Source organism: Sus scrofa, chromosome 1 (assembly GCF_000003025.6).
Source record: "Sus scrofa isolate TJ Tabasco breed Duroc chromosome 1, Sscrofa11.1, whole genome shotgun sequence".
NCBI classification, from domain to species: domain Eukaryota; kingdom Metazoa; phylum Chordata; class Mammalia; order Artiodactyla; family Suidae; genus Sus; species Sus scrofa.
This window is the reverse complement of record NC_010443.5, coordinates 16,215,909-16,241,106: the sequence shown is the minus strand read 5'-3', so window position 1 is coordinate 16,241,106 and position 25,198 is coordinate 16,215,909. Positions and strand designations below refer to the sequence as shown.

General features: G+C 36.2%; 1 protein-coding gene across 5 annotated transcripts in view; it reads left to right on the top strand.

Moving 5' to 3' along the window:
* Nucleotides 1-25,198, top strand: part of PCMT1 (protein-L-isoaspartate (D-aspartate) O-methyltransferase) — a 47,021-nt gene that overhangs the window by 8,773 nt on the left and 13,050 nt on the right. For all 5 annotated transcript variants that reach the window (XR_002337171.1, XM_021067107.1, XM_021067017.1 and 2 more), the window contains 5 exon segments: nt 6,456-6,560; nt 7,777-7,808; nt 17,092-17,196; nt 20,711-20,831; nt 22,701-22,786. Coding sequence is in view for 4 of the 5 variants with exons in the window: in XM_021067107.1 (XP_020922766.1) it covers nt 6,456-6,560; nt 7,777-7,808; nt 17,092-17,196; nt 20,711-20,831; nt 22,701-22,786 (449 nt within the window). In the remaining variant the exon portion in view is untranslated.

The following is a 25,198-nucleotide window of genomic DNA, read 5'->3' as shown; positions in this document are numbered from 1 at the left end:
ATCTGCTGACCTTCTGCCAAGATGGATGAGTTACACCCTATAAACTTACCTCCCTCCCTGCATATAGTTATATCATAATTTTTGCTTCCTCTTTTGTGGTTACCTTTGTAACTTTGAGTCAATATGTACTTTAACCTCAATTTCTTGTTCTATGATTTATAAACTGACAATGTCCCTTAACCTTTTTAAGAAAGGATATTCATTTTTCAAATCAATAGTGACTCTTTTACATTGTCAAAGTTGATAACGTTTCATTTTGTTCAAATCAGTGAATAAGTCATCTCCACTTTGATTTTTTTTTCCAACTTTTATGTTTAATGATCAGTGTTCATGCACTTTGTTGGTTTTAAGTGTTGAGAATTAATAATATCATTACCAACATTAATGACTGGGTCAACACTTTGCCGAGCTGTGCAGTGTGCTGTGAGTTTATTTCCTGCTCTTTGTTTCTAATATCACAGACCCCTCTACTATTAGAGAGGAATAATCACATGTTCCTTTTTTTTTTCTTTTGGCCTCGGCCATGGCATATGGAAGTTCCTGAGCCAAGGATTGACCCCCACACCACAACAACGACTAGAGCTGCTGCAGTGACAATGCAGGATCCTTAACCTGCTGTTCCACAGGAGAATTCCTGTTTTTCCTTTTTTTTTTTTTTTTTTTTTTTGAAAGTCATGCCACAGTTTACCTAAATGTGACTCTTGCATAGTACTTTTGTTTTTCTCCTTTTCTCCTGGAATTTGTCTCCCTCTTCACCCTTCCGCACTCCTCAAATTGAGGAGAGAAAGAGATAGCTTCTTTTATTACTTAGTTTTCTGCTTGGATTATATTGCATTCTCCTTTTTGAATTTGAATGACTTCTTATTTGGATCAGTTGCATATTTGGATCAACATTAGCCATTATTAGAATTATTTAATTAGAGTCCTTGGTCCTTAGGGTACAGGAAAATTGAGTATGGGTGGTTCTAAAGCTGTTCACTAATCCAGACAGCCTAATGGTAATTGTATGTTTACTCATAATTAGACTGTACACAAAAAGTGAAATGTTAAATTACTTTACTGTTTGCTAGAAATATTTCATGATATTGGCAGTTGTATATGACACATTATCAAAAGTGAGGAAATGATTTAGTAATTTAGTAAATGTGGCTTTCTTTAGGCATCTGGAATTCTGGGCAAAAGCAAATAATAACTTTATGGTGAAAATTTTGGAAGCTACCCAATAATAGTCTATTAAAGCTTTATCTTGAGCCTTATGTGTTCAGCTTTTTTGGGGGGTGGAGGTGGGGGTGGGCACGCCTGCAGCTTGTGGAAGTTCCTGAGCCAGGGACCAAACCTGTGCTACAGCTGCGACTGAGCCACAACAGTGACAACACCTGATCCTTAACCCGCTGTGCCACCAGGGAACGCCATCAGCTTTTTAATTAATAACTGGTGACATGCGTTTAAAACTATTTAGGGTTTTTTAGTGAATTCTCTGTGCCTTCCTGAGGAACAAAAACCAGGCAGGAGCATAACTCTCCCAGACTTCAGGCAATATTACAAGTGTGCAGTAATGAAAGAGGTGTGGTCCTGTTACAAAAACAGACATACAGACCAATGGAACAGAATAGAGAACCCAGGAATAAACCCAGACACCTATGATCAATCTTTGACAAAGGAGGCAAAACTATAAAATGGGAAAAAGATAGTCTCTTCAGCAAGTGGTGCTTGGAAAACTGGACAGCTGCATATAAATCAGTAAAACTGGAACATACCCTCACACCATGCACAAAAATAAACTCAGAATGGCTTAGAGACTTAAACACAAGGCAAGACATCATAAAACTCCTAGGAGAGAATATAGGCAAAACATTCTCTGACATCAACCATACAGATGTTTTCTTAGTAATACTAGTCAGTCTCCCAAAGCAATAGAAATAAAAACAAAAATAAACCAATGGGACCTAATCAAACTTACGAGCTTTTGCACAAAAAAGGAAACCATAAAGAAAAGGCAGCCTATGGAATGGGAAAAAATAGTTTCAAACGATGTATGAAAACAACCAAAGAAACTCACATAACAGTTTTGTAGATATATATTATCTAGCTAAAGGGAAGTAAGTAATCTTTAATTTGCTTGATTTTTAGATTGTGTCTATGGCAGTATGTTTAATTTTAAGTGTCACGCTCAAGTATCCATCTAGAGAAGAATGAATAAGTGAATATGATGATAATTGGAAGTATTGAGTAAGGCTGCTTAACCTGAAAAAGATAAGGATTGAAGTAGTCACAATACGTTCAGATATACAAAGAGTGTTGGTTGGTTAGAAAAATCCAGTATATCTTTTGTGACCTCAGAGAGTAGCATTAAAGAACCCAGTCATAAATGATGGCATATTACATGATTGGTTTTAATTTGCATTTCCCTGATGACTAATGATGTCCAGCATCTTTTCATGTCTTATTGGCCGTTTGTTTATCTTCTTTGGAGATCATTTACATATTTTAAAACTGGGTTATTTGGCCTTGTACACTGAATTATAAGAATTCTTTATGTATTCTAGATAGAAGTCCTTTTTTAGTTACATGATTTATAAATTATTTTTTCTCATCCTGTGAATTATCTTTTTCTTGATAATGTCCTTTGAAGCATAGCATGTTTAATTTTTTTTTTTTTCTGTCTTTTTGTCTTTTAGGGCTGCACCTGCAGCATATGGAGGTTCCCAGGCTAGGGGTCTATTCAGAGCTATAGCCACCGGTCTACGCCAGAGCCGCAGCAATGCAGGATCTGAGCCGCATCTGTGACCTACACCACAGCTCATGGCAACCCAGATCCTTAACCCACCGAGCTAACCCGAGTCCTCATGGATGCTAGTCAGGTTTGTTAACCACTGAGCCATGACGGGAGTTCCAAAATGTTCAGTTTTGATGGAATCCAGTTTCTCTCTTTTCTCCTCTTATTGTTCATGCGTTTGATGTCATATCTAAGGATCCATTGCCAAATCCAAGATCATGATGATTTACCCCAATATTCTCTTCTGTGCCTTAATGAGTTTACCTCGGTGTTTAGATCTTTGATCCATTTTAAGTTATTTGATATGAGGTAAGGATTGAACTTTATTCTTTTCATGTGGCTGTCCTGTTGTCCCAGCACCATTTGTTGAAAAAGACTGTTCTTTCACCATCGAATGGTATTGGGACCTTTGTCAATCCCACTGACCGTTTAAGTTCCTTCCTTGTAGCCATTGCTGTGAACTTGTAAGTCCCGGGCCTGTGTTCACCATTTCAGTACTTAGTGTTGTGCTTCCTCTTTATGGAAGTGATTCTGTTTGTGCCTCATCTTTATCCCCTGCTTCCTTCTGCTTAGTCTTTTAAACTTTAATCCCTACCTTTGCTTTCTGTACCCAGAGGCTTACAGAATCTTTGTTGGAATTTGTTGTTTATTTTTCTGCTAATAAAGTCTGGGTATTCTCTATCGCCTAGTAATGCGAAGCATGGGTCATGTGTGGTTTTGTTTATGTCCTGTTTTGATCTTAGGTTTAAGTGGTTTTTTTTTTTTGAGAGGCTCTGTGGAGAAATTCAGATTCTGGTGGCTGCCATCACCCTCTAAAACTTGGAGACTCTATATTTGATGAATAAATTAAATTAGTTTGCATAAATATTTTCAACTTCTCATCATGCATTTACAGAAGTCTCACTTTATTTTATTATTATTTTTTCTTTTATTTTGGCCACACCCATGGAAGTTCTTGGGCTAAAGGTAGAATTCATGCCACAGCTGCAACCTGTGCTGCAGCTGCAGCAACTCCAGATCCTTAACCCACTCTGAGGGCTGAGAATTGAACCTATGCTACTGCAGAGACAATGCTGCATCCTTAACCCACTCTGCTACCATGGGAACTCCCAGAAGTCTCATTTTAAAATTGTTGTGGCAGTCTATAATGGGAGGAAATTATGTGCAAATCATGTATTTGTTAAGGGGTTAATATCCCAAATACAGAAATATGTAAAGAACTTTGTAAATCCATTATATATTACATAAATATAATATATAGTATATGTAGTGTATATATATACACTATGAAAGATGCTCAACATCATTAATCATCAGGGAAATGCAAACCGTAAACCACAGTGAGATACTAGCTCACAGCTGTTAGAATGGCTATTCTCAAAAAGACTAGAAATAAGTGTTTACAAAATTGTAAAGTAAGGGAACCCTATAGGTGGTACTGTGAATTGCTGCAGCCGCAATGGAACAGTATGGAAGTTCCTAAGAAAGTTAAAAATAACAGCTACCATATGATCCAGCAACTCCATTTCTAAGTATTTATCCAAAGAAAACAAAAATACTGATTTGAAAGATATATGCACCCCCATGTTCATTGCAGTATTATTTACCATAGCTAAGATGTGGAAACAACTTAAACATCCATTAATGGATGAATCTATACTGATGTTGTGTATACACACACACACACACACACACACACACACAATGGAATATTATTCATTCATAAGGAAGAATAAAATCTTGTCATTTGTGACATGGATGGACCTTGAGGGTATTAATGCTAAGTGAAATAAGTCAGACGGAGAAAAATAAATGCTGTATGATCTGGCTTACATGTGGAATCTAAAAAAGATAAACACCCCTCTTCCCAAGCTCATAGATATGGAGAACAGACTAGTGATTGCCAGAGGCAGGTGGGGTGCAAAATGGATAAAGGTAGTCAGAAGGTACAAACTTCCAGGTATAAAATAAATGTCATGGGGAGATACAGTATGGCAACTATAGTTAATAATACTGAATTGTGTATGTGAAAATTGCTAAGAGAGTACATCTTAAAAATTCTCATAGCAAGAAAAAAAATTTGTCACACTATGGTGATGGGTGTTAACTTATTGTGGCAATTATTTGGCAACATATGCCGATATTGAATCATTATGTTGTGTACTTGAAACTAACATAATGTTGCATGTCATAATATACCTCAATTTAAAAAGTTCTGAAAAAAATAGTTGTTCATGATGTAGCCAAATTAAGTAAAGCGTGTTTTGGTTTAAACGTTTAATTTCTGGATTGTTAAAGTCAAGACCATACATTTCTTATGGATTTTAGATTTGTAAGGACAAGAAGTATATGCTGTTTTGTTTGTTATCATCTTAAGCATGTAGCAGTGTGTCTGGTATGTATTAGAGAGTCAATAAACACATTGAATGAGGGCTTTATTGAATAACAGCTATGTGCATGGTGCTATAAGGGTTATTGAAGGTTTTGAAGGTTGGTTGGTTTGTTTTTTGGCTGAGCCTACAGTTTGAGGAAGTCCCCAGGACAGGGATCAAACCTGTGCCACAGCAGTGACTCAAGCCATGGCATTGGCAATGCCGGATACTTAACCACTAGGCCACCAGGGAACTCCCAGGATTATTGGAGTTTAACATATTTAATCTTAAAAAATTGAGAGTTGGGGAAGCCAAATATATACAGTCATCCCTCTATATCCATGGATTTTATCTCCATGGATTCAACCCACTGTGTATTGAAAATGTGTGAAGGAAAAAATTTTTTCAGAAAATTTCAAAAAGTAAAACTTGAATTTTGCATCATGTTTGGCAACTATTTATACAACATTTACATTATATTAGGTATGTAAGTAATCTAGTGATAATTTAAAGTATATGGGAGGCTCTACATAGATTATATGCAAGTATTATACCATTTTATGTAAGATACTTGAGCATCCACAGATGTCGGTACCTGCTGGAGTCCTGCAAACCCCCCCCCCGCCCCCCCTAGACACCGAGTGAAGACCATATTGACCTTGCTTTGCTTCTTGAAAACTTTGATTTTCTTGAGCTCTGTAACAGTGCATCTGCTTGATTTTCACCTACCTCTGTGGCTACTTCTTGTCATTATCTTTGAAGGCTCTGCTTCCTTTGCATTTCTCTTAAATGTACACTTTTGTTTTTCTTCTCTGTGTATTCTTCCCCGGACACTTATGTTCACTTCCATTGCTTCATTTGCCATCTGTGCAACTAGTAATTTTTATCTCTATCCTAGATTTTTCTCCTTGAGCCCCAGATCCATTCGTCCAGCTGACTGCTGCTTATCTCCGTGTATGTGGTCCATAGCCCCTAATGGAATAAATAACTATCCTTTTCTTCTTTAGCTCTGATCCTTCTCTAGGATTTCTCATGTCGGCATACAATGTCAGCATCTCAACTATTACCCCCTACACCTCCAAATCTAGTCAGCCAGGTGTATATTACCTACTAGATATAACTCAAATCCTACTTTTCTTCATTCCTACCGTCATTTTTAAGACCAGGTTTTGATTACCTGGGCTTTGGCAACAACTTCCAATCTTGCTCTCTTCTAGTCTAGCCTCTGTAGTGTAGCCAGAGTAATTATTCTAAAGTACGTCTGATCATGCTACTCCTAGCTTAAAATACTGCCTCATTCATTTCAGAAAATGGAATCATCAAAACAGATAAAGTATTTGAAGTAATGCTGGCCACAGACCGCTCCCACTATGCAAAATGTAACCCTTACATGGACTCACCACAATCAATAGGTAAGCTTTGGATTTCTGAAAATGTCACAGATTTTACTCACTTACTCTATAATCTTTGTAAGTTAAACTAGACTGGGACACTTATTTATTATTACCTTGCTACTTTGAATTTATGCCTTAAGAAGTTTTATAACCCCAGGCCTATCTATTTTAGTAACATGATGTTATATACGAGGCATCTTTTCTATTTTCTTAAACAATATATGATATATATATAAGAATTATATAAAAATTTTCTTTAAATATACTTTTAATGAAAACTTACAATCAAGCTGCATGCTTAGTTTTCTTTAGGGTCCTCAGTATTGACTAAGGTTAGTTTTTGCATTTAGCATCCATTTTTACTATCAGTATTAAAGGGAATGTGTAACCAAGTTAGTACTGACTTCTGTGCTTCACTTGCCCTGAATTTTTTGGTTTGTGGTTGTTTTTAGAAAGTTCCATATTTAACTCCTTCTCCTGAAGCAGGTTTTGCTGAACTGCTGAGCCTTGGCAGTGGGCGCCTTTGAGGCTTAGAAGTGCCTCGGGATTCTGTCGGCCAGCTGCCATGCTGTCTTCTTTTGAAGCACTTTAACAGTCAGCAGAGAAGATCCTGGGGAGCTTCTGAACCCCGAAGGCACCTGCTACCACCGCTCAGTGAAAATTGCTTCAGACACAGAAGCAGGTAAATAAGTTTTAAGAAAGCATCACTGGAAGAAGAAACTAAAAGCTAAAAACTAAGAAAAGATTGTGTTAATTAACATCAAGGGATAGTATAAAGAGTAATTTGAAATAGTTTGTTAGTCTCTTAAGCTACTCTGAATACCAGTTCTATTTTTTTCCCCAAGTGCCAAAAATTATGAAGCAAATTAATTTTACAAAGATTTTAAATATTCTATGATATATGGAAACTTATTTTCTTTTTATAAATCTGAAGAGAAAACATCATTTATCCACTCCATGAATTTTCCTTTCTTAACTAACTACATGGGAGAAGAAATTTTTAGAAATAGTAGGACTGTTGTACAGAGCACTCTAGCCTTGGCATGATTGTGTTTTCTAATTTTAACCATGCATGACAGTGCTCTAAAGTACAAAATAAAAGTTTTATTCTTATCATAAAAAGGAAAATAATTGTTATGAAAAGTCACTGATGGATGTTGGAAAAGGAGTGACATGGAGTAGTCCATATGTTTTTACAGCTGAGAGTATCAGTAGTTCTCTTCTTCTTTTGCAGGGTTCCAGGCAACAATCAGTGCTCCACACATGGTGAGTTAACTTTGGTCCTTTGGGTACAAAGGGATCACGTTTTCCTTCTAAGAGCGTTTTCTTCAGTAAAAAAGGTTTAAAGAACATTTTAAACTTTTAATCATATCAATTTTATCATCTATGAATTATGTAAATAGTAGTGGATTAATAAAGAATAATCTAATTCTTAATACAGGGTGTATAGAAGAAACTCTTTTTGGTAGAAACTGTCATTAAAGTTTTTGGTTGTTGTCATGTCTAATGTAAAAATTGGATATAAAAGTTTGCTTAATTAGTGATGAGTTAATTAAAGGAGAAAATATTTTAAATAATATAATGGACGTATTAAAGAAATCTTGAGTTGAAATTATTTCATATTTTATTTGGAAAATTCATTAGGGAATGGCCAAGTATGGCAGCTATGAAGTTGTATAACTTTGAGAAGGACCTGTTTTAGGTCACTTAGCACTTTTAATCTGTGGCGAATTTTCTTGGGTTTTAAATGTCAGTTATTTGAATGAGTACTCTGTTGGGTTTTGATGAAAAGAACAATAGCTTTTCTGATTCTCTGCAAATTTTGGGGGTTGGAGAAACTCTTATTTAAAGTTAAAACCTTCTTTATACTAAAGTAAAAGTAAAGTAAGATAGACAAGTTATTTATAGATATTGAGTAGAAATGACTTTTTTAAAACCTAAGACCCAGAAGTGATTAAAAAACAGTATATTTTGAAACATAAAAATCTGGGATTTCTGCAGTTGAAAAATATGAGGAAAATCAAAAGAAGAAAAACTAAGGGAAATATTTGAAATACATATGATAGTATAGGACAAATCTCCATATATTTACATATATTAGAATTTTATACATACACACACATGTATATATCCTGTAAATTAAAAAGTAAAATACACAAAAGAAAATGGGTAAAGTACAAGAATAATAGTTCATAGAAAAAGAAATACAAATGACATTGGCGTTTAAACAAATGAAGAAATGTCATTTTCATTTATATTTAGTAGATTACAAATTAGCACTAAAGTGAAGTACCATTTTTCTCCTATCATCATAAATCAAAACTTTGTTACTTTGGGAAATGGGAAACTGACATCAATATATTTTTTTTGGTGGGAAAGTAAATTGATAGTGTTTTTAGAAGGTAGTTTGGCACTAGTAGCTATAATGTGAAATAAATATACTTTAGGCTCTCCAGTTTTACTTCATATTACATATTCATCCCATAGTACATTTGCACAAGTACAAAATAACTAAAAATATTTATTGGCACATTATTTATAATAGCAAAAAAATAACTATTTCTAATAGCCTGCTAATAGTAGATGGTTAATAAATTATAGTACATCCATCCAGTGAAATACTATAAAGCTGTGAAATGAAGAAGCTCTGTAAATATGAATATGGCAAAATCTTCAAGAAACATCATAAAAGTATAGTGAAGAAGAGTATTATTATTATTTTTTTTAGTTATAGAGTAGGAATTTTTTTTATGCATTACCTATTCAAAGAAATTAATGAATAACAAAAAAGTTTTGGTATTAAGATTCCTGAAAACAGTTTAAACTGCTACTTAAAACAAAAAAATTATGAAGAAATATTCATTTAATCATAAAAATTATTCTAGAGAATAGGTAGCTAAAATATTTGGGAAATTACTTGGAGGGGTATTTTCAAATAAGTGGGAAATACTGTTGTGAAAGTTTTTTTTCTCCAAGTTGTGCTTAGTGTCCAGCTCACTGCCAAACAGAAGCTGGGAGTAACTCCATGGCAAAGGGTGCATTTATTTATTTATTTATTTATTTTTTGTCTTTTTAGGGCCATACCTGTGGCATATGGAGCTTCCCAGGCTAGGGGTTGAATCAGAGCTATAGCCTCTGGCCTATACACCGCAGCCACAGCAACTCGGGATCTGAGCCTTGTCTGCACCCTACACCACAGCTCATAGCAACGTAGGCTCCTTAACTCAGAGTGAGGCCAGGGATCGAAACTGCATCCTCAGATTCGTTTCCGCTGAGCCATGACGGGTACTCCAAAGGGTTCATTTTTAAACAAAAAATAATAGCTTTATTAAGATATGATTTACCCTTTAAAGTGTACAGTTCTGTGGTGTTTAATCTATTCCGTGTTATACAAACATTACCACTGTCTAAATTCAAAACATTTTCATGACCTCACAAAGGAACTCCGTACCAGTTAACCTTCAATTCCCATCCCTCATTCTGCCCATGTCCTAGCAAGTACTCATCTGCTTTTTGTTTCTATGTCATTGTGGACGTTTCACACAAATGGCATAATACAATATGTGGCCTTTTGTGGAGTTCCCGTCGTGGCTCAGCAGAAATGAATCCGACTAGCATCCATGAGGACGCAGGTTCGATCCCTGGCCTTGCTCAGTGGGTTGGGATTTGGCATTGCCATGAGCTATGGTATAGGTTGCAGATGCAGCTTGGACCCCTTGTTGCTATGACTGTGGCGTAGGCTGGCAGCTACAGCTCCATATGCCGTGGGTGCGGCCTAAAAAGACAAAAAGACCAAAAAAAAAAAAAAAAAAAGTGTGGCCTTTTGTGACTGGCTTTTTATACTTTGCACAGTATTTTCAAGGTTTATCTATATTGTAGCACACATCAGTACTCAATTTATTTTTATTGCCAAATAATATTTTGTCGTATGGATATATGCCACATTTTATTTAATCATTCATCAGTTGATAGACATTTGGGTTCTTCCCACTCTCTAGCTACTATGAATAATGCTGCTGTGAAAATTAGTTTACAGGTTGTGTGTATGCATATATTTTCACTCTCTTAGATATATACTTAGGAGTGAAATTTGCTGGGTCATGTAGTAATTCTGTGTTCAGCATTTGAGAAGACTGTTTTCCAGAGTGGCTATACCATTTTACAATCCTACCAACAATTTATAAGGATTCCAATTTCTCTACTTCCTTCTCAACATTTGTTATTGTATGTTTTATTTATTTATCCTGGTAGCTATGAAGTGGTATCATTTTGGTTTCGACTTGCATTTCCCTAATGCTAATGATGTTGAGCATCTTTTTGTGTGCTTATCGACCCTTTCTATGTCTGCATTAATGAACCTCAAAGTCATAGGTTTGGAAATAACTACAACTCTGGAGTATTTTCCAAAGTCTTTTTTTTTCTTTATTTTGGGCAGCCCTGGGGCATGCCAAAATTCCCAGACTAGGGATTGGACTGTGCCACAGCAGTGACCTAAGCCACAGCAGTGACCTAGGCCACAGCAGTGACAATGCTGGATTTTTAATCCACTGAGACACCAGAGAACTCCTCTAAAGTTTAAATTACAGAAAAATGTGAAATGACATCCTGGTGGCAGTGAGCATATTTAGCATCCAGTTATTGAATCCCAAATAGCATTTCTCACTAAAAGAGACTAGAGCTTCACGGAAAAGTGACTAAATTTTAGAAAGTGAAGAGGTACTCAAAGGCAAATGGGGTAGTTTCAGGAAGACACAGGAGTAGGTTTGGAGAGACTCCCAGAAACAAAATTGGAGGCAATTTGAGAATCAAAAAATGAAGATAGTCAAGATAATGGATTCAGAAACAAAAACCTGAGTCCTTAGAGATTTAAAAAAAAAATAGCTAGATGAGAAAAAATGAAAAACTGAAGAAAGCCAATTAATAAATGTAGAATGAATAATAGAATTTTAAAAATCTTTTTAAAATAATTATCAATGTAATAATTGAATAAGGCAAAAATCATCAATTAATCTAAAATGTAAGTTGTTGGGGAACAAAAATATCCAGGTATTCTCAAATTATTATCCTATATATTACTTACTAATTACAAAGAGAAAAATATGCCTTGATAATAGAGTGAACTAGTGGTCACCACATTTACTGAGTGGCTGAGCTTGGCAAACCCAGTGGTGAGATAGCCCAATGTTAGTGCATCCTGATGTGATGCACAAACACAAGCCCTGCAAGCCCTGTGTGGTTGTAGTGTTCTTGCTAAAGGTCTTTGATCTGAATCTGAACCCGAGGAAATAGTAGTAGGGTATTATGTAGGACACTGGACAGGGCTTTTAAAAGGAGTCAGTGTTCTGATGAACAAAGGAAAGTGGGGGAAGGAACAGAGTTGGGGGAGAATATTCTAGATTGGCAAATGGAGTGCATGAATTTTGAGTGGATTGGAGGCAAAATAACTGTAAAGGAGATTTGGGGGACAATGGAAGAAATTTAAGTGTGGTGTATATGTTGGATGATATACTCAATTGATAATTTTCTTGAATGTGGTGATGATGATGTGGTTACAAAGGAAGATGTCCTAGTTTGTTTCGCAGATACATGCTGAAGTATTTAGGAGTGTAGTATTATGTCTATAGCATATTTTCAGATGGCTTGTAAAATATAACAATATAAACAGTTGGTGACTGTATAAGGAGAAGAGGGTGTTCATTTTATTTCCTGTGGGTTTGAAATTTTCATAATTATCAAAATGAACTTTTAAACTTAATTTTTAGATTTAGAGATGAGCATGGGTTATGCAGAAAAATATTAGTTATAGTGATATAAGCGTGAAAAGAGGTAATAATTGACGGCCTTGACATTTTAAATCTGAACGGGACTTTAATAATAACTTAGCATCCCCTTAAAAAACAAATCTTGTGAGAACATAGTACTGAAAAAAAATTCCTTGAGTTTCTATTGGAATTAAGTTGGGATAGTACTGCCTGTAGATAGGGGGGTTGACACCTTAACAAGGTCCCTTCTCATCCTTTCATTTCTAGACTCAGGGCTTCTTTGATTTCTTCAAATATGACACTTATTATCTTATTAGTGGAAATTATTAAACTTTTAGGAGATACTGTTTAAAGAGTCTGATATCAGCTACAGATTTTCTTCCTGAAAAAAGCTTACAAACTCTCTTTTATTAAAGACTCCATCCTTTGGGCTAAGCCTCTTGTCTAAGAACAATAGCTTTGACAAAATCGAATGTCCCTAGCAGTTTCCTCAGTAAAAGCTAATCCAGTGTGTCTCATAGAAACCTCATTAGTTAACACTTTCTTGTTCCATGGGTTGATGTCAATAATGATGATTCATTCATAGTATCCCGCTGTATCATGTTGGAATATCAAAGAAAGATAAGGTTAGATATTTTTTTAAAATTTTGAAATAATCTCAGACTTACAGAAAAATTGCCAGTACACTATCAAGAAACTTTCTTTCTTTACTGCATTTGAGAGTAAGTTGCTGAAATGATCCCCCATCACCCTTGAGTACGTCAGAGTGTCGTTTATTTCCTACAAAGAACATTCTCCTATACAACCACAATGTACCCATCAAAACCAGAACACGAACACTGACGTGTTACTACCATCTAATCTTCAGACTCCTTTTCAGTTTTTCTGGTTGTCCCTGTGATGTCCTTGATACCAGAGAACCTAGTGCAGAATCACTGCTCTGCAGTGGAGAAGGCTGGCAGACACCACTTTAATAAGTGAACATCAGTAATGGGACGAATCAAAACTGTACTCTGTCTGATAGCATATGTTGTGATAACCCAGCATCACTTCTGTGATATTCCCACCAAAGAGGCGTAACCTGAGTGGAATCAAGAGGAAATACCAGACAACTCAAACTGCAGGACATCAACAGAATACCTGGCCTGACATCTTCCCAAGAGTCAAGGCCATAAAAGTCAAAGAAAGGCTGAGGAACTGGTTCAGATTGAAGGAGCCTAAAAAAGCAGTGATTTTGCACTGGATCCTCCACACATGCAATAGAATAGTATAATGAACCCTCATGTAGCCATCACCCTACTTCAGTAATTGTCAACAATTTGCTAATCTTGTTTTATCTATTTATCTTTTGCTGAGGTATTTTAAAGCAAATGCCAAACATAACATTGTTTTACCCCTAAAATACTTCAGTATAAATCTGAAAGACTAACACAACTGCATTGTGAAAAAAAACAATGTATATATATAAAACTAGGTCACTTTGCTGCACAGCAGAAATCGACAGAACATTGTAAATCAACTGTAATAAAAAATTAAAAACAAGCAAACAACCCCCCCCCCCACCACAACTGCAGTACCATATCATACCTAATAGTGTTCCTTTGTAAATCTTATACCTAGTCCCTGTTCAAACTTGGCCAGGTGTTTCAAAAAATTCTTTTACAGTTGATTTAAATCAGGATCCAAACAAGATCCTTGTATTGTACTTTTTCAGTCTTTTTTTTAGCGTTTTTAGTCTCTTTTAACTTTAACAGTCCCCCTTTTTAAAATTGCACTTATTTGTTGACAAAACTTGTTTGTCTTGTAGAATTTCCCATATACTGAACTTGGTTAAATGATTCCTAGTGGTGTTTAACTTTCTCCTTTTTTTTCTGATCAAGAACACTTCTTAATGGTTCTGTTGTATCACATCAGGACATATATAAATGATCACCCACTTTTAGTGAAAATGAATAGTATTTTTAAAAAAACTTTATGAAATTATACACATAATAAAGTGTACAAATCTGAAGTGATTTTGATGAATGTTTACGTGCTTGCATATGTGTATCCACTATACAGATTAAGATGTAGAATATTTCTCGCACCCCAGAAGCTTACCTCAGTCAGAAAGACTTCTTTTCCTAGTCAACCTCTGTCCTCAGTGTTATCAATATTCTAGCTTTTTTCAGTTAAATTAGTTTTCCAAACTAGGGAGTTTATATTCTATCTTCCATTTTGGATGTTACTAGTTTCTGATGATTAATTTTTTTAAATTTTGGTACAATTTCAGACTTAAATAGTACAAATAATTCCTGTATACTTTTTACCCATATTCCCCCAGTGTTGTCATTTTACTGCATTTGCTTTATCACTTTTTCTCTTTCACCCTCTCCCCCTCCCCTGTATATATATATATGTTATGTAATATATATTCCCTTTTATACCTTTTTAATACTCTTTAAGGATGATTTGCAGACAAAATGTTCTTTACCTTTAAAAATAGGATATTCTCTTAAATAACAGTTAAGAGAACAGTTAAGAGTACAGTTCTCAAAATCAGGAAATTAACATGGATACAACACACTTAGCCAATTTCACACCTTATTTGGATTTTTTTTTTCCCTGCGCCCATGGCAAGTGGAAGTTCCTGGGCCAGGAGTCGAACCTGCTCCATGGGAGTGACCCAAGCCACTGCAATGACACCACCAGATCCTTAACCCACTGCACCACTAGCAAACTCTCAGGCCTTATTTACATTTTATCATTTGTTCTAGTAATGTCTTTTATAGGAAAATAAATTTGTAGATCAGAAATTTTATTGTCATGTCTTTTTAGTTGTTTTTAATCTGAAACAATCCTTCAGTCTTTTTTGTTTTTGTTTTTTGCTTTTTAGGGCTGCACCTGCAGCACATGGCGATTCCCAGGCTCGGGGTTGAATTGGAGCTGTAGCTGCCAGCCTAGGCCACAGCCACAGCAACATCAGATCCTTAACCCACCTTTGGTCTTTCTTTGAATGGTCTTGAAAATGTTTATGAATACAGGCCAATTATTTTATAGAATACCTCCCACTTGAGATTTGTCTGATGTTTTTTTATGGTTAGATATTTGTTAACGTGTTTTTGCCTGGGCTATCCCAGAAGTGATGTATTTTAGTAGATGTCTTGTGATGTCAGGGTGTTCCATTATTGGTGATACTAACTTTAAACATCTGATTGAGGTAGTATCAGTCAGATTTATCCACTGAGAAACTTTTAAACTCCATTGTAAAGTTATTTGTTTTTCCCTTTTGTAATTAATACATGTCTTGGATAAATATTTTGGGATTATATAAATATCCTATTACTTACTCATCAAATGATAATCTACTAGTTTTGACATCCATTTGTGATTTTTGCCTCAATCAGTAATTTCTGATATGGTGCCAAATGTCAATTTTCTAAGTTTTTCATTTCATCTGTATTTGAAACAGTTGGGAACAGTTTCCCCTTATTCTCCATTTATGTTTGTATGGAAGAATGTATTTACTTGTTATCACTATGGATTCATGGATGTATATTTTTATCAACTAGGATCTGGCAGTTTTTTATCAACTAGAATCTGGCAGTGAATGTGCGTATTGCTACTGGATCTGATGGTTTATAGTAAAGAATATACCAAGCAGTTAGGTACAGCTTTTGAGGTACATTTATTAGTTCTAACATTGTATTTTGGAAAAGCAGTGAAGTGTAAGTTTATAAAGAGGATGGAGTAGAGAAGGCTTTATTTCTTGCTTAGGTCGAAAGCATAACCAACATGATTTTACTTGATTTGTGATTTATGTGTACTGTAAACATAAAATATATATCATTTGTCCCTTAATTCCACTTCTAGGAATTTATCCTATAGATATGCCTTATAAGATTATTAAAAGGATTAATCTATTATCTTACCGCTGTGCCTTTTAGGGTTATTTCGTCTCTTTTGTTATGGAATAGTGAAGCTAACTTAAATATCTCATTAGGCATATTTGTTATCATAACACATTCATAGAAAAATATATTCCTCAGCCATAAAAAATGATGAACATACTGTTTATTGTTAAGGAAGCTCCTTCAAGATACAATCGATTTATAAATGCATATATATTTGCTTATATATTCGTAAAGTGAATATGTTCGGAAGGAAGGAATAAGGAGGAGCTGATAACATAGGTTGCCTTTAGGGAGTGAGGCTGGTTGGGCACTTTCACTGTAAGTCCTTTGGTAGCTTTTGACTGAATTAATTACATTTTAAAGATTCAAACGCTTGTGGAGTTCCTGTCATGGCTCAGTGGTTAACGAATCCAACTAAGAACCATGAGATTGCGGGTTCAATTCCTGGCCTTGCTCAGTGGGTTAAGGATCCGGCGTTGCCATGAACTGTGGTGTAGGTTGCAGACGTGGCTCAGATCCTGCGTTGCTGTGACTCTGGCGTAGGCTGGCGGCTACAGCTCCGATTGGACCCCTAGCCTGGGAACCTCCATGTGCCTCGGGTGCGGCCCTAAAAGGACAGAAAGACAAAAATAAATAGATAAATAAAAATAAAAATTCACACACCTGAGATAAAAAATTACTGAAATACTTTAAGTGCAAGAATATTAATCAAACAAGAATTTTCTTATGTAATTCCTGTGTAGATATAAGTATATATGTTATGTTTACATTATTTTGGTAGGTGACCATAGCAGAAAGATTGGGATGAAGTTAGCAACTTTATTTATATGTCATGGTGTATATACTTTATAGAGTCTTTATAAAATGAATACTTGCTTTGTTTTCTTTTGGCAGCATGCGTATGCGCTAGAACTTCTATTTGATCAATTGCATGAAGGAGCTAAAGCTCTCGATGTAGGATCTGGAAGTGGAATCCTTACTGCATGTTTTGCACGTATGGTAAGAGCTTTATTTTCCATCTGGCCCCAACAGAAGTGTATTACATAATTTGGCTACGTATTTTTTTCACTAGCAGTTTTGAGGGTTTCTTTTTTTCTTTTTTCTTGGCCATGACCGCAGCAGAGACATGTTGCCACACAGACAATGCTGGATCCTTAACCCACTGCGCCACAGGAGGACTCCTCTTTCTCTTTAAATTCTATCAGGGAGTTCCTGCTGTGGCATAGTGAGTTAAGAACCTGAGTACAGCGGCTGCAGTCACTACAGAGGCGTGGGTTTGATCCCTGGCCTGGTACAGTGGATTAAAGGATCTGGCATTGCCACAGCTGCAGCATAGGTCACAGCTGTGCCTTGGATTCAGTCCCTGGCCTGGGAACTTCCATATGCCATGGGTTCAGCCATAAAAATTAAAAAAAAGAAAAGAAAAGAAAATTCTATTAGAATAGGAGTTGGAATGTGTATCACTTTGGATTTTTTTTTTTTTTTTTTTTTTTTTGCTTTTTAGGGCCACACCTGCAGCATATGGAAGTTCCCAGGCTAGGGGTTGAATGGGAGCTGCAGCTGCTGGCCTATGCCACAGCCATAGCAACATGGAATCCGAGCTGCAACCTACACCTCAGCTAACAGCAATGCTGGATCCTTAACCCACTGAATGAAGCCAGTAATCTAACCCACATCCTCATGGATACTAGCTGAGTTTGTTACTGCTGAACCACAATAGGAACTCAGGATTTTTTTTTTTTTTTTTTTCTTTTTTCTCTTTTTAGGGCTGCACCCACAGCATATAGAGGTTCCCAGGCTAGGGATGTAATTGGAGCTACAGCTGCTGGCCTATGCCACAGCCACAGCAATGCCAGATCTGAGCCATGTTTGGGACCTACACTACAGCTCATGGCAATGCTGGATCCTTAACCCACTGAATGAGGGCAGGGATTGAACCTGCAACCTCATGGTTCCTAGTCAGATTCATTTCCACTGCGCCACAACGGAAACTCCCTTTTTTGTTGTTGTTTTTTGGTTTTTGTTCTTTTTTTGTTTGTTTTGTTTGACAGAACTTTAGTCCAAACTGGCAAAACTAAAAGAGAATTTATTTGGTTTATAGACTGCAAAGGTATACCTGGTTTCTTGTATGGCTGGATTCATAAGAAGATGAGATGTTGTTATGGTTGATGGATTTCTTTCTGATTCTTGGTTTAACTTTGCTTTCCTCCACATGATGGTCATTATCAGATATCTCTTCTTTCGTGATCAAAAAGTGGCAGCCAGCTCCCAAACTTCATTCTGCTAAGTTCTCATCTGGCAGAATATGATAGAGCCTAACTTTCAAAAACTCCTAGAGGTTTGTTAGGTTTGAAGGACAGCTTCTTTTATATTAAGAAAAATGCTCTTAGAAAAATGCCTTGTTTATTATACTTCAGATTTTATCATCAGAAGCTTATGGTAAATGACAATCCAGAGTACAAGTTTGGAGATCCACTCATGCCCCTTGGAGTAAAGGTTCATCTGTGCTCTGATAATCAGATCAGGTTGATTATGAAAAATTCTGAACCTGGAAGCCAGCTTGGAAAGTTATGGTCTAGTTAAGTTAGAACTTGTGGATTTAATGGTCTAGGATCCATTTAATTTGCTATGAGTATATAGTCTGCAGGCTACTGGAATGTAAGCCCCAGAGAGGTGGGAATTTTGTCTGATTTTTTTTTCATTGATGTGTGTGCAGTGTCTGGCACACAATAAAGACCGGATATTTCTTTTCTGTTGTTTGACTTGTGGTAGACAAGTTAAACCCTCACTAATAGGATGTAATTAAGTACTAGAAATGGTATTTAATAAAGACTTGTTCTCTATACTTGATGTGTTTATGGTTTCAGAGGCATAATTATTTTTAAAAAATCGTTATATTTCTGAGTTATCTTTTTGAAAATGATATTAATATGTTTACACATTTACCATGTGCTTGTCAGTGTTCTCAGCGCTTTTCATGAACTGTCTTATTTACTCCTCCCATCATTTGTGAGTTGTGTATCCCTCGCCTCCTCACTTTACAGCTGAGGAACCTGGTGGACCTCGTAACTTGTCAAGGTTATACAGTAGTGGGAGTTCTCCTGTGGGGTAGTGGGTTAAGGATCTGGCAGTGTCACAGCAGTGGCTTGGGTCACTGCTGTGGTGTGGTTTTGATTCCTGGCCTGAGAACTTCTACATGCTGTAGGCATAGCCAAAAAAAAAAAAAAAAAAAAAAAATACAGTTGTAAAGTTAGTTGTGAAACAGATGTGAAACCAGATAGTCTGACTTTAGAGTCTTTATTGTGTTAAATTTATTTTACAATTAATATTTATACTTGCGGCCTTTTTAATATTTTTATGTATTTTTATATTTCCCACATGTGGCTGTAGAATCATGTATAGAAATTCCTATAAGATTTTTTTTATGTAACATTTTATTTTATTTTTATTTTACTTTGTCTTTTTAGGGCTGCACCCATGGCATGTGGAGATTCCCAGGCTAGGGGTCGAATGGGAGCTGGAGCTGCTGGCCTACACCACAGCCACAACAATGCTGGATCCGAGCCAAGTCTGTGACCTACACCACAGCTCATGGCAATGCCCGATCCCCACCCCACTGAGCAAGGCCAGGGATTGAATCTGTGTCCTCATGGATACTAGTCAGGTTCTCTAACCACTGAGCCATAATGGGAACTCTTATGTAACATTTTAATATTTAAAATCACACTCTTAAATGTGATTTAAATAAAAAGCGATTGCACTGTTGTCTTGGGACAGACCATGATGGAAAATAATGTAAGAGAAGAAGGAGTTGCCATTGTGGCTCAGTGGGTTAAGAACCTGACACAGTGTCCATGAGGATGTGGGTTCATCCCTGGTCTCAGTGGGTTAAGATCCAGCATTGCCGTAAGCTGTGGACCGAGTTGCAAATGTGGCTTGGATCCCACGTTGCAGTGGCTGCGGCTGGCATCTGAAGCTCTGATTGGACCCCTAGCCTGGGAACTTCATGTACCAAAGGTATGGCCCTAAAAAGAAAAAGAAAGAAAAGGAATGTGTATGTATGACTGGGTCACTTTGCTGTATGGCGGAAATTGGCAGAACATCGTAAATCAACTGTACTTTAAAAAAAAATTCTTTCCTGATTAAAAAAATAATGGTTGCACTTATTTTAATATGTCACCATGCTATTTAATATGGTAGCTAACTCCCACTTCAAGTTCCTGGATTTAAAAATTTGAAACTGAAGAAAGATATTTTTTTAATATTACAAGTTTTTGTAATTTATTCTAGCTTCTTAATTACTGACATAGCATTATTCATTTGAAGGTTATAGTTGAGAAAGTTGTATTTGCTAAATAATTTGTAATAAAGTATTTAACAATCTAATTGGAAGCTTAAGCTATTTGTCCTAATTTCTCGTTACAGAATGTCTTTGGATAAAGAAATACTTTAATGACACTTTATAAAAACAAGGTTAAACCAGTGAATTATTGAACTATTCTCTCACTTCTAGGTTGGACCTAGTGGAAAAGTCATAGGAATTGACCATATTAAAGAACTAGTAGATGACTCAATAAATAATGTCAGAAAGGATGATCCAATGCTTTTGTCTTCAGGGAGAGTGCAGCTGGTTGGTGAGTATCAGAAAGCTTTAAAGATTTCCTCTCTGGATAATTTTTTTTTTCTTTTTGGCCTCACCAGCAGCATGTGGAAGTTTCTGGGCCAGGGATTGAACCCAAGCCACAGCAGTGACAGCACTGGATCCCTTTTTTTTTTTTTTTTTTTTGTCTTTTTGTCTTGTTAGGGCCGCACCTGTGGCATATGGAAGTTCCCAGGCTGGGAGTGCAATCTAGGAGCTGTAGCTTCCGGCCACAGCCACGGCCACAGCAATGCCAGATCCTTAACCCACTGAGCGAGGCCAGGGATCGAACCTGCAACCTCATGGTTTCTAGTCAGATTGTTTCTGCTGCACTACAGCAGGAACTCCCAACACTGGATCCTTAACCGTTGAGCCACAAGGGAATTCTTAGAGAATTTTTATTTTCAGAAAAATCCCATGCAAGCTAAATACTACTCAGGGCTAATTATTGTTTGTTTTTTTTGTTTTTGTTTTTTTTTTAAGCATTCACTTTTAAGTACTAAGTAAGAAAAGCTGTTACTCTAAAATATTACACTGGTTCTACTTTTACCATGGGTGACATGACTGTTAACTATCTCAGAAAGTACCATGTTGAGTTCTTTCTTTATTGCTTTTTAAGATGTAATATTAGGAATTCCCACTGTGGCTCAGCAGGTTAAGAACCCAACTAGTATCCATGAGGATGTGGGTTCTATCCTGGCCTCGCTCAGTGGGTTAAGGATCCTGTGCCATGAGTTGTGGTGTAGGTTTGCAGACACGGCTCAGATCTGGTGTTGCTGTGGCTGTGGTGTAGGCCAGCAGCTGTAGCTCTGATTTGACCCCTAGCCTGGTAACTTTCATATGCCCTGGGTGCGGCCGTAAAAAAAGAAAAAAAAGCATAAATAAATAAATAAATAAAAGGCGGAGACGTGAGGAAAAAAGTAATATCAAAGTAACAAGTATTGAATATAAAAAAATTTAAACAATACAGAGAGATGTATAAGAAAGCCCTCTTTTTCCCTCTTGAGTTTTCTAGACATATAAGTATACATATGAGTAAATTTTACACACATTTTTAAAATTGGCTTATACTCTACATATTGTTCTTTAGTTTGCCTTTTTTCTATCTAGTAGTATATACATGTTTCCATGTGAGCACATTTTATATTGTGAAAAATAACATCAAAATATGCCTAAAACGTAAATGTGAAGCTTAGCAAACCTCTCTTTAATCACCACATTGATCAAGGAGTGGGACATTGTTACTACCTTGCTTTTTCTCATCCGTAACTACCTCCCTTTCTCCTGGTGGTAACTAGAATCGTTACTTTTTATGTATTTACTGCCGGATTGAATTCCCATAAATGATGTTTAATTTAATCTTGAACTTTAGGTAAATGGAACCATACATTATATATTCTATAATGAATGATTTCTTTCAGTATTATGTTTGTAAGATTCATCCTTCTTTTTTGCATGTAGTTCATTTTTATTGCTGCATAGCATTCCATTGTAGGAACATTACCAAAATTTGTTTATTAATTCTACTGTACATGGATATTTTGAGTTGTTTCTGATTTGGAGATATTCACAATGCTGCATATTCACAATGTGCATAAGCCCAGATGCACATGTTCACCTGTCATACAAGCACTCATCTCTGTAGCACTCATCTTTGACCTTTGTGATGTAGATTTTTGTGTATGTATGAGATAGGGATCCAAGTATCTATTTTTAATATATAAATAAATTTAATTTTAAATAAATGATGTCCCAGCATCATTTATTTAAGAATCTATCTTTTCCTTGCTTTAAACCTCCTATAATTCTGCACACTGTGTAGTTCTATCTGAACAGATTTTTAAAGTATTTTTTTTTCTTTCAGTGGGGGATGGAAGAATGGGATATGCCGAAGAAGCCCCTTATGATGCTATTCATGTAGGAGCTGCAGCCCCTGTTGTACCCCAGGCAGTGAGTTGGCTTTTTTTTTGGGAGGGGGTTGTGTACTTTATTTAAGATGCACTAAAAGATTTATAGAGAACTTACTTCCAGGTGATGTTCTAAATATCATCTATATTATGTTGCGTGTGTGTGTTTTTTCTTAGTCAATAATGATGCTCAGCTTTTTTTAATTGAAATGTACATTCTCATTACAGTTAGTAGGCAGTTTTTTTTTTCATATGCCAACAGTTGTGTAAATGACATGAAGATTACTGAACCCCAGCTCATGGCTGTCTTATTTGAAGCAGTATTTGATCCAGCTAAGAACTAGTACACCAGTAGAACTGGGAAAATCCGTCCGGAGTTCTTGACCTGCTAATCATTCTGGTATTATTAAATACCAGCATGTGCAGGACTCTGTTAGGTGCATGGGCAAGACCAGGAAGTATTTGTCATACATCTTACCCTCACAGACCTTATGTTCTAGAGGAGATGTGTCCTCCATGTATCAGGGAGATTAATGATATGATAGCATGGCATGAACTTATGATAGATATTGAAGGGAAAAGAAAATACATACTGTAGGAGTTCGAGGGAGGGAGATAATTTTGCATATAATAGTCAAGGAGATTTCATACAGGAATGGAATTAGAGCTGACTCTTAAATAGTAGGATTTGCTTAGTTGCAATGAGAGGAAAGGGGATATTCCAGTCATATATATTACATAGTCAAGGAACTATTTAAGCACAAAATTGAGTTTTTATTTTAGTAGGACTGATAAACTTATGTTAGCCCAAATCCTTGGCTTAGGTTTCTATTATATATATATATGTTTTATTATTTATTTATTTATTTATTTGTTTTTTGTCTTTTTGCCATTTCTTGGGCCGCTCCCGCGGCATATGGAGGTTTCCAGGCTAGGGGTCTAATCAGAGCTGTAGCCACCGGCCTACGCCAGAGCCACAGCAACGCAGGATCCGAGCCGCGTCTGCAACCTATACCACAGCTCACGGCACCGCTGGATCCTTAACCCACTGAGCAAGGGCAGGGATCGAACCCTCAACCTCATGGTTCCTAGTCGGATTTGTTAACCACTGCGCCACGATGGGAACTCCTATATATATTTTTATACATCGTTTTTGACTAGATGACAGGGGCTAAAATTCACACTGTCTTTTCAGTCCAGGCTCATCTACTCCCCAGCCTGTAAGTGCTCTTTTTTGTATGTTTAGACATTTATGAGAAGCTGAAAGTTGGGGGATTTGTTCTATTCACTGATGTGTTGTTTATTGGCTGAATGACTTTAGAAAAATCACCTATTCTCTCTGGGCCTGTTGTCTATTTTTTTAAAAAAAGACCAAACCAGTGGTTCTAAGCCATTTTAATTTTAAATATTAATATGATGTAGAAAGATGTACAAATCATAAATAAATAACTTCATGAATTTTTATATATGAACATAGGATCAGTAGTTTTTTTTTAAACTTTTTAAATTTATTTTTTTAATATTGGCAACCTAGTAGAAACAATTTAAAGTCTGAAACAAGAACAGTGTTTAAGTGAAAGGTCTTGAGTACGGTGCTCATGTTACCCCTAGGCCCCTAGGATGATCTTGAAGGGCATCTGGCTTTAGCTTCATATGAATTTGAACATTTGTAGTAGCACTTTGAAGTGTTGTAGGGGTCTTTACATCTGATCAAATTTAAAGATAGACATGCGTAAGGGTCTTTCCAATTTTGAGATAACAGAGTAAAGGTATTTATGCCTCCGTTGGATATCACCCCAAAACAACTAGAAAAACAAGAAACAGAAACACCAAGTCCATATTCAGTGTTTTGGAGATTATACCTATAATCCTGAGCTCTACAGCGTGTGATGATAGAAAGCAGTTGGAGTAACAACTGACCTGGAAGGGTGCAGGAAGTGGTGCTGGAGGGTGGTATTAATGCAGAAACAGTTTGCTTTGCAGAACTCAGAAAAGGCTTGGAAATTGGAGGCATCAGGTCCTTGGAAATCAGAGATGATGCTTTGAAGAAAGGGGCTGCTACTTGAAATTCTTTATGAGGAACCATTAGCCGTAAACCCTAAGAAAATTGCCGAGAACTGAAGGATGTGATTCTGTAGTTTGAAAAGATCTCTTGAATGCCTAGTACAATGAATTTTTTAAAAAGGAAAAAAAACCCTGCAATATCACCATGAAATTTCAGAATATTAGGGATAGGGAAAATATTCTGAAAGTTTCTGGGAAAACAAAATAGATAATCTGATAAGAATTGGTAATCAGAAGGGCATCAGATTGTAGAAAAGCAGCATTAGGAAGAACAAGTCGGGCAAACCATCACAATTCTGAATTTAAAATGATTTCCAAACTTGAATTCTGTACCCACACATGTCAGTAGATACATAAAGATTAAGGCTCTCTCTTTAAAAATATTCCATGT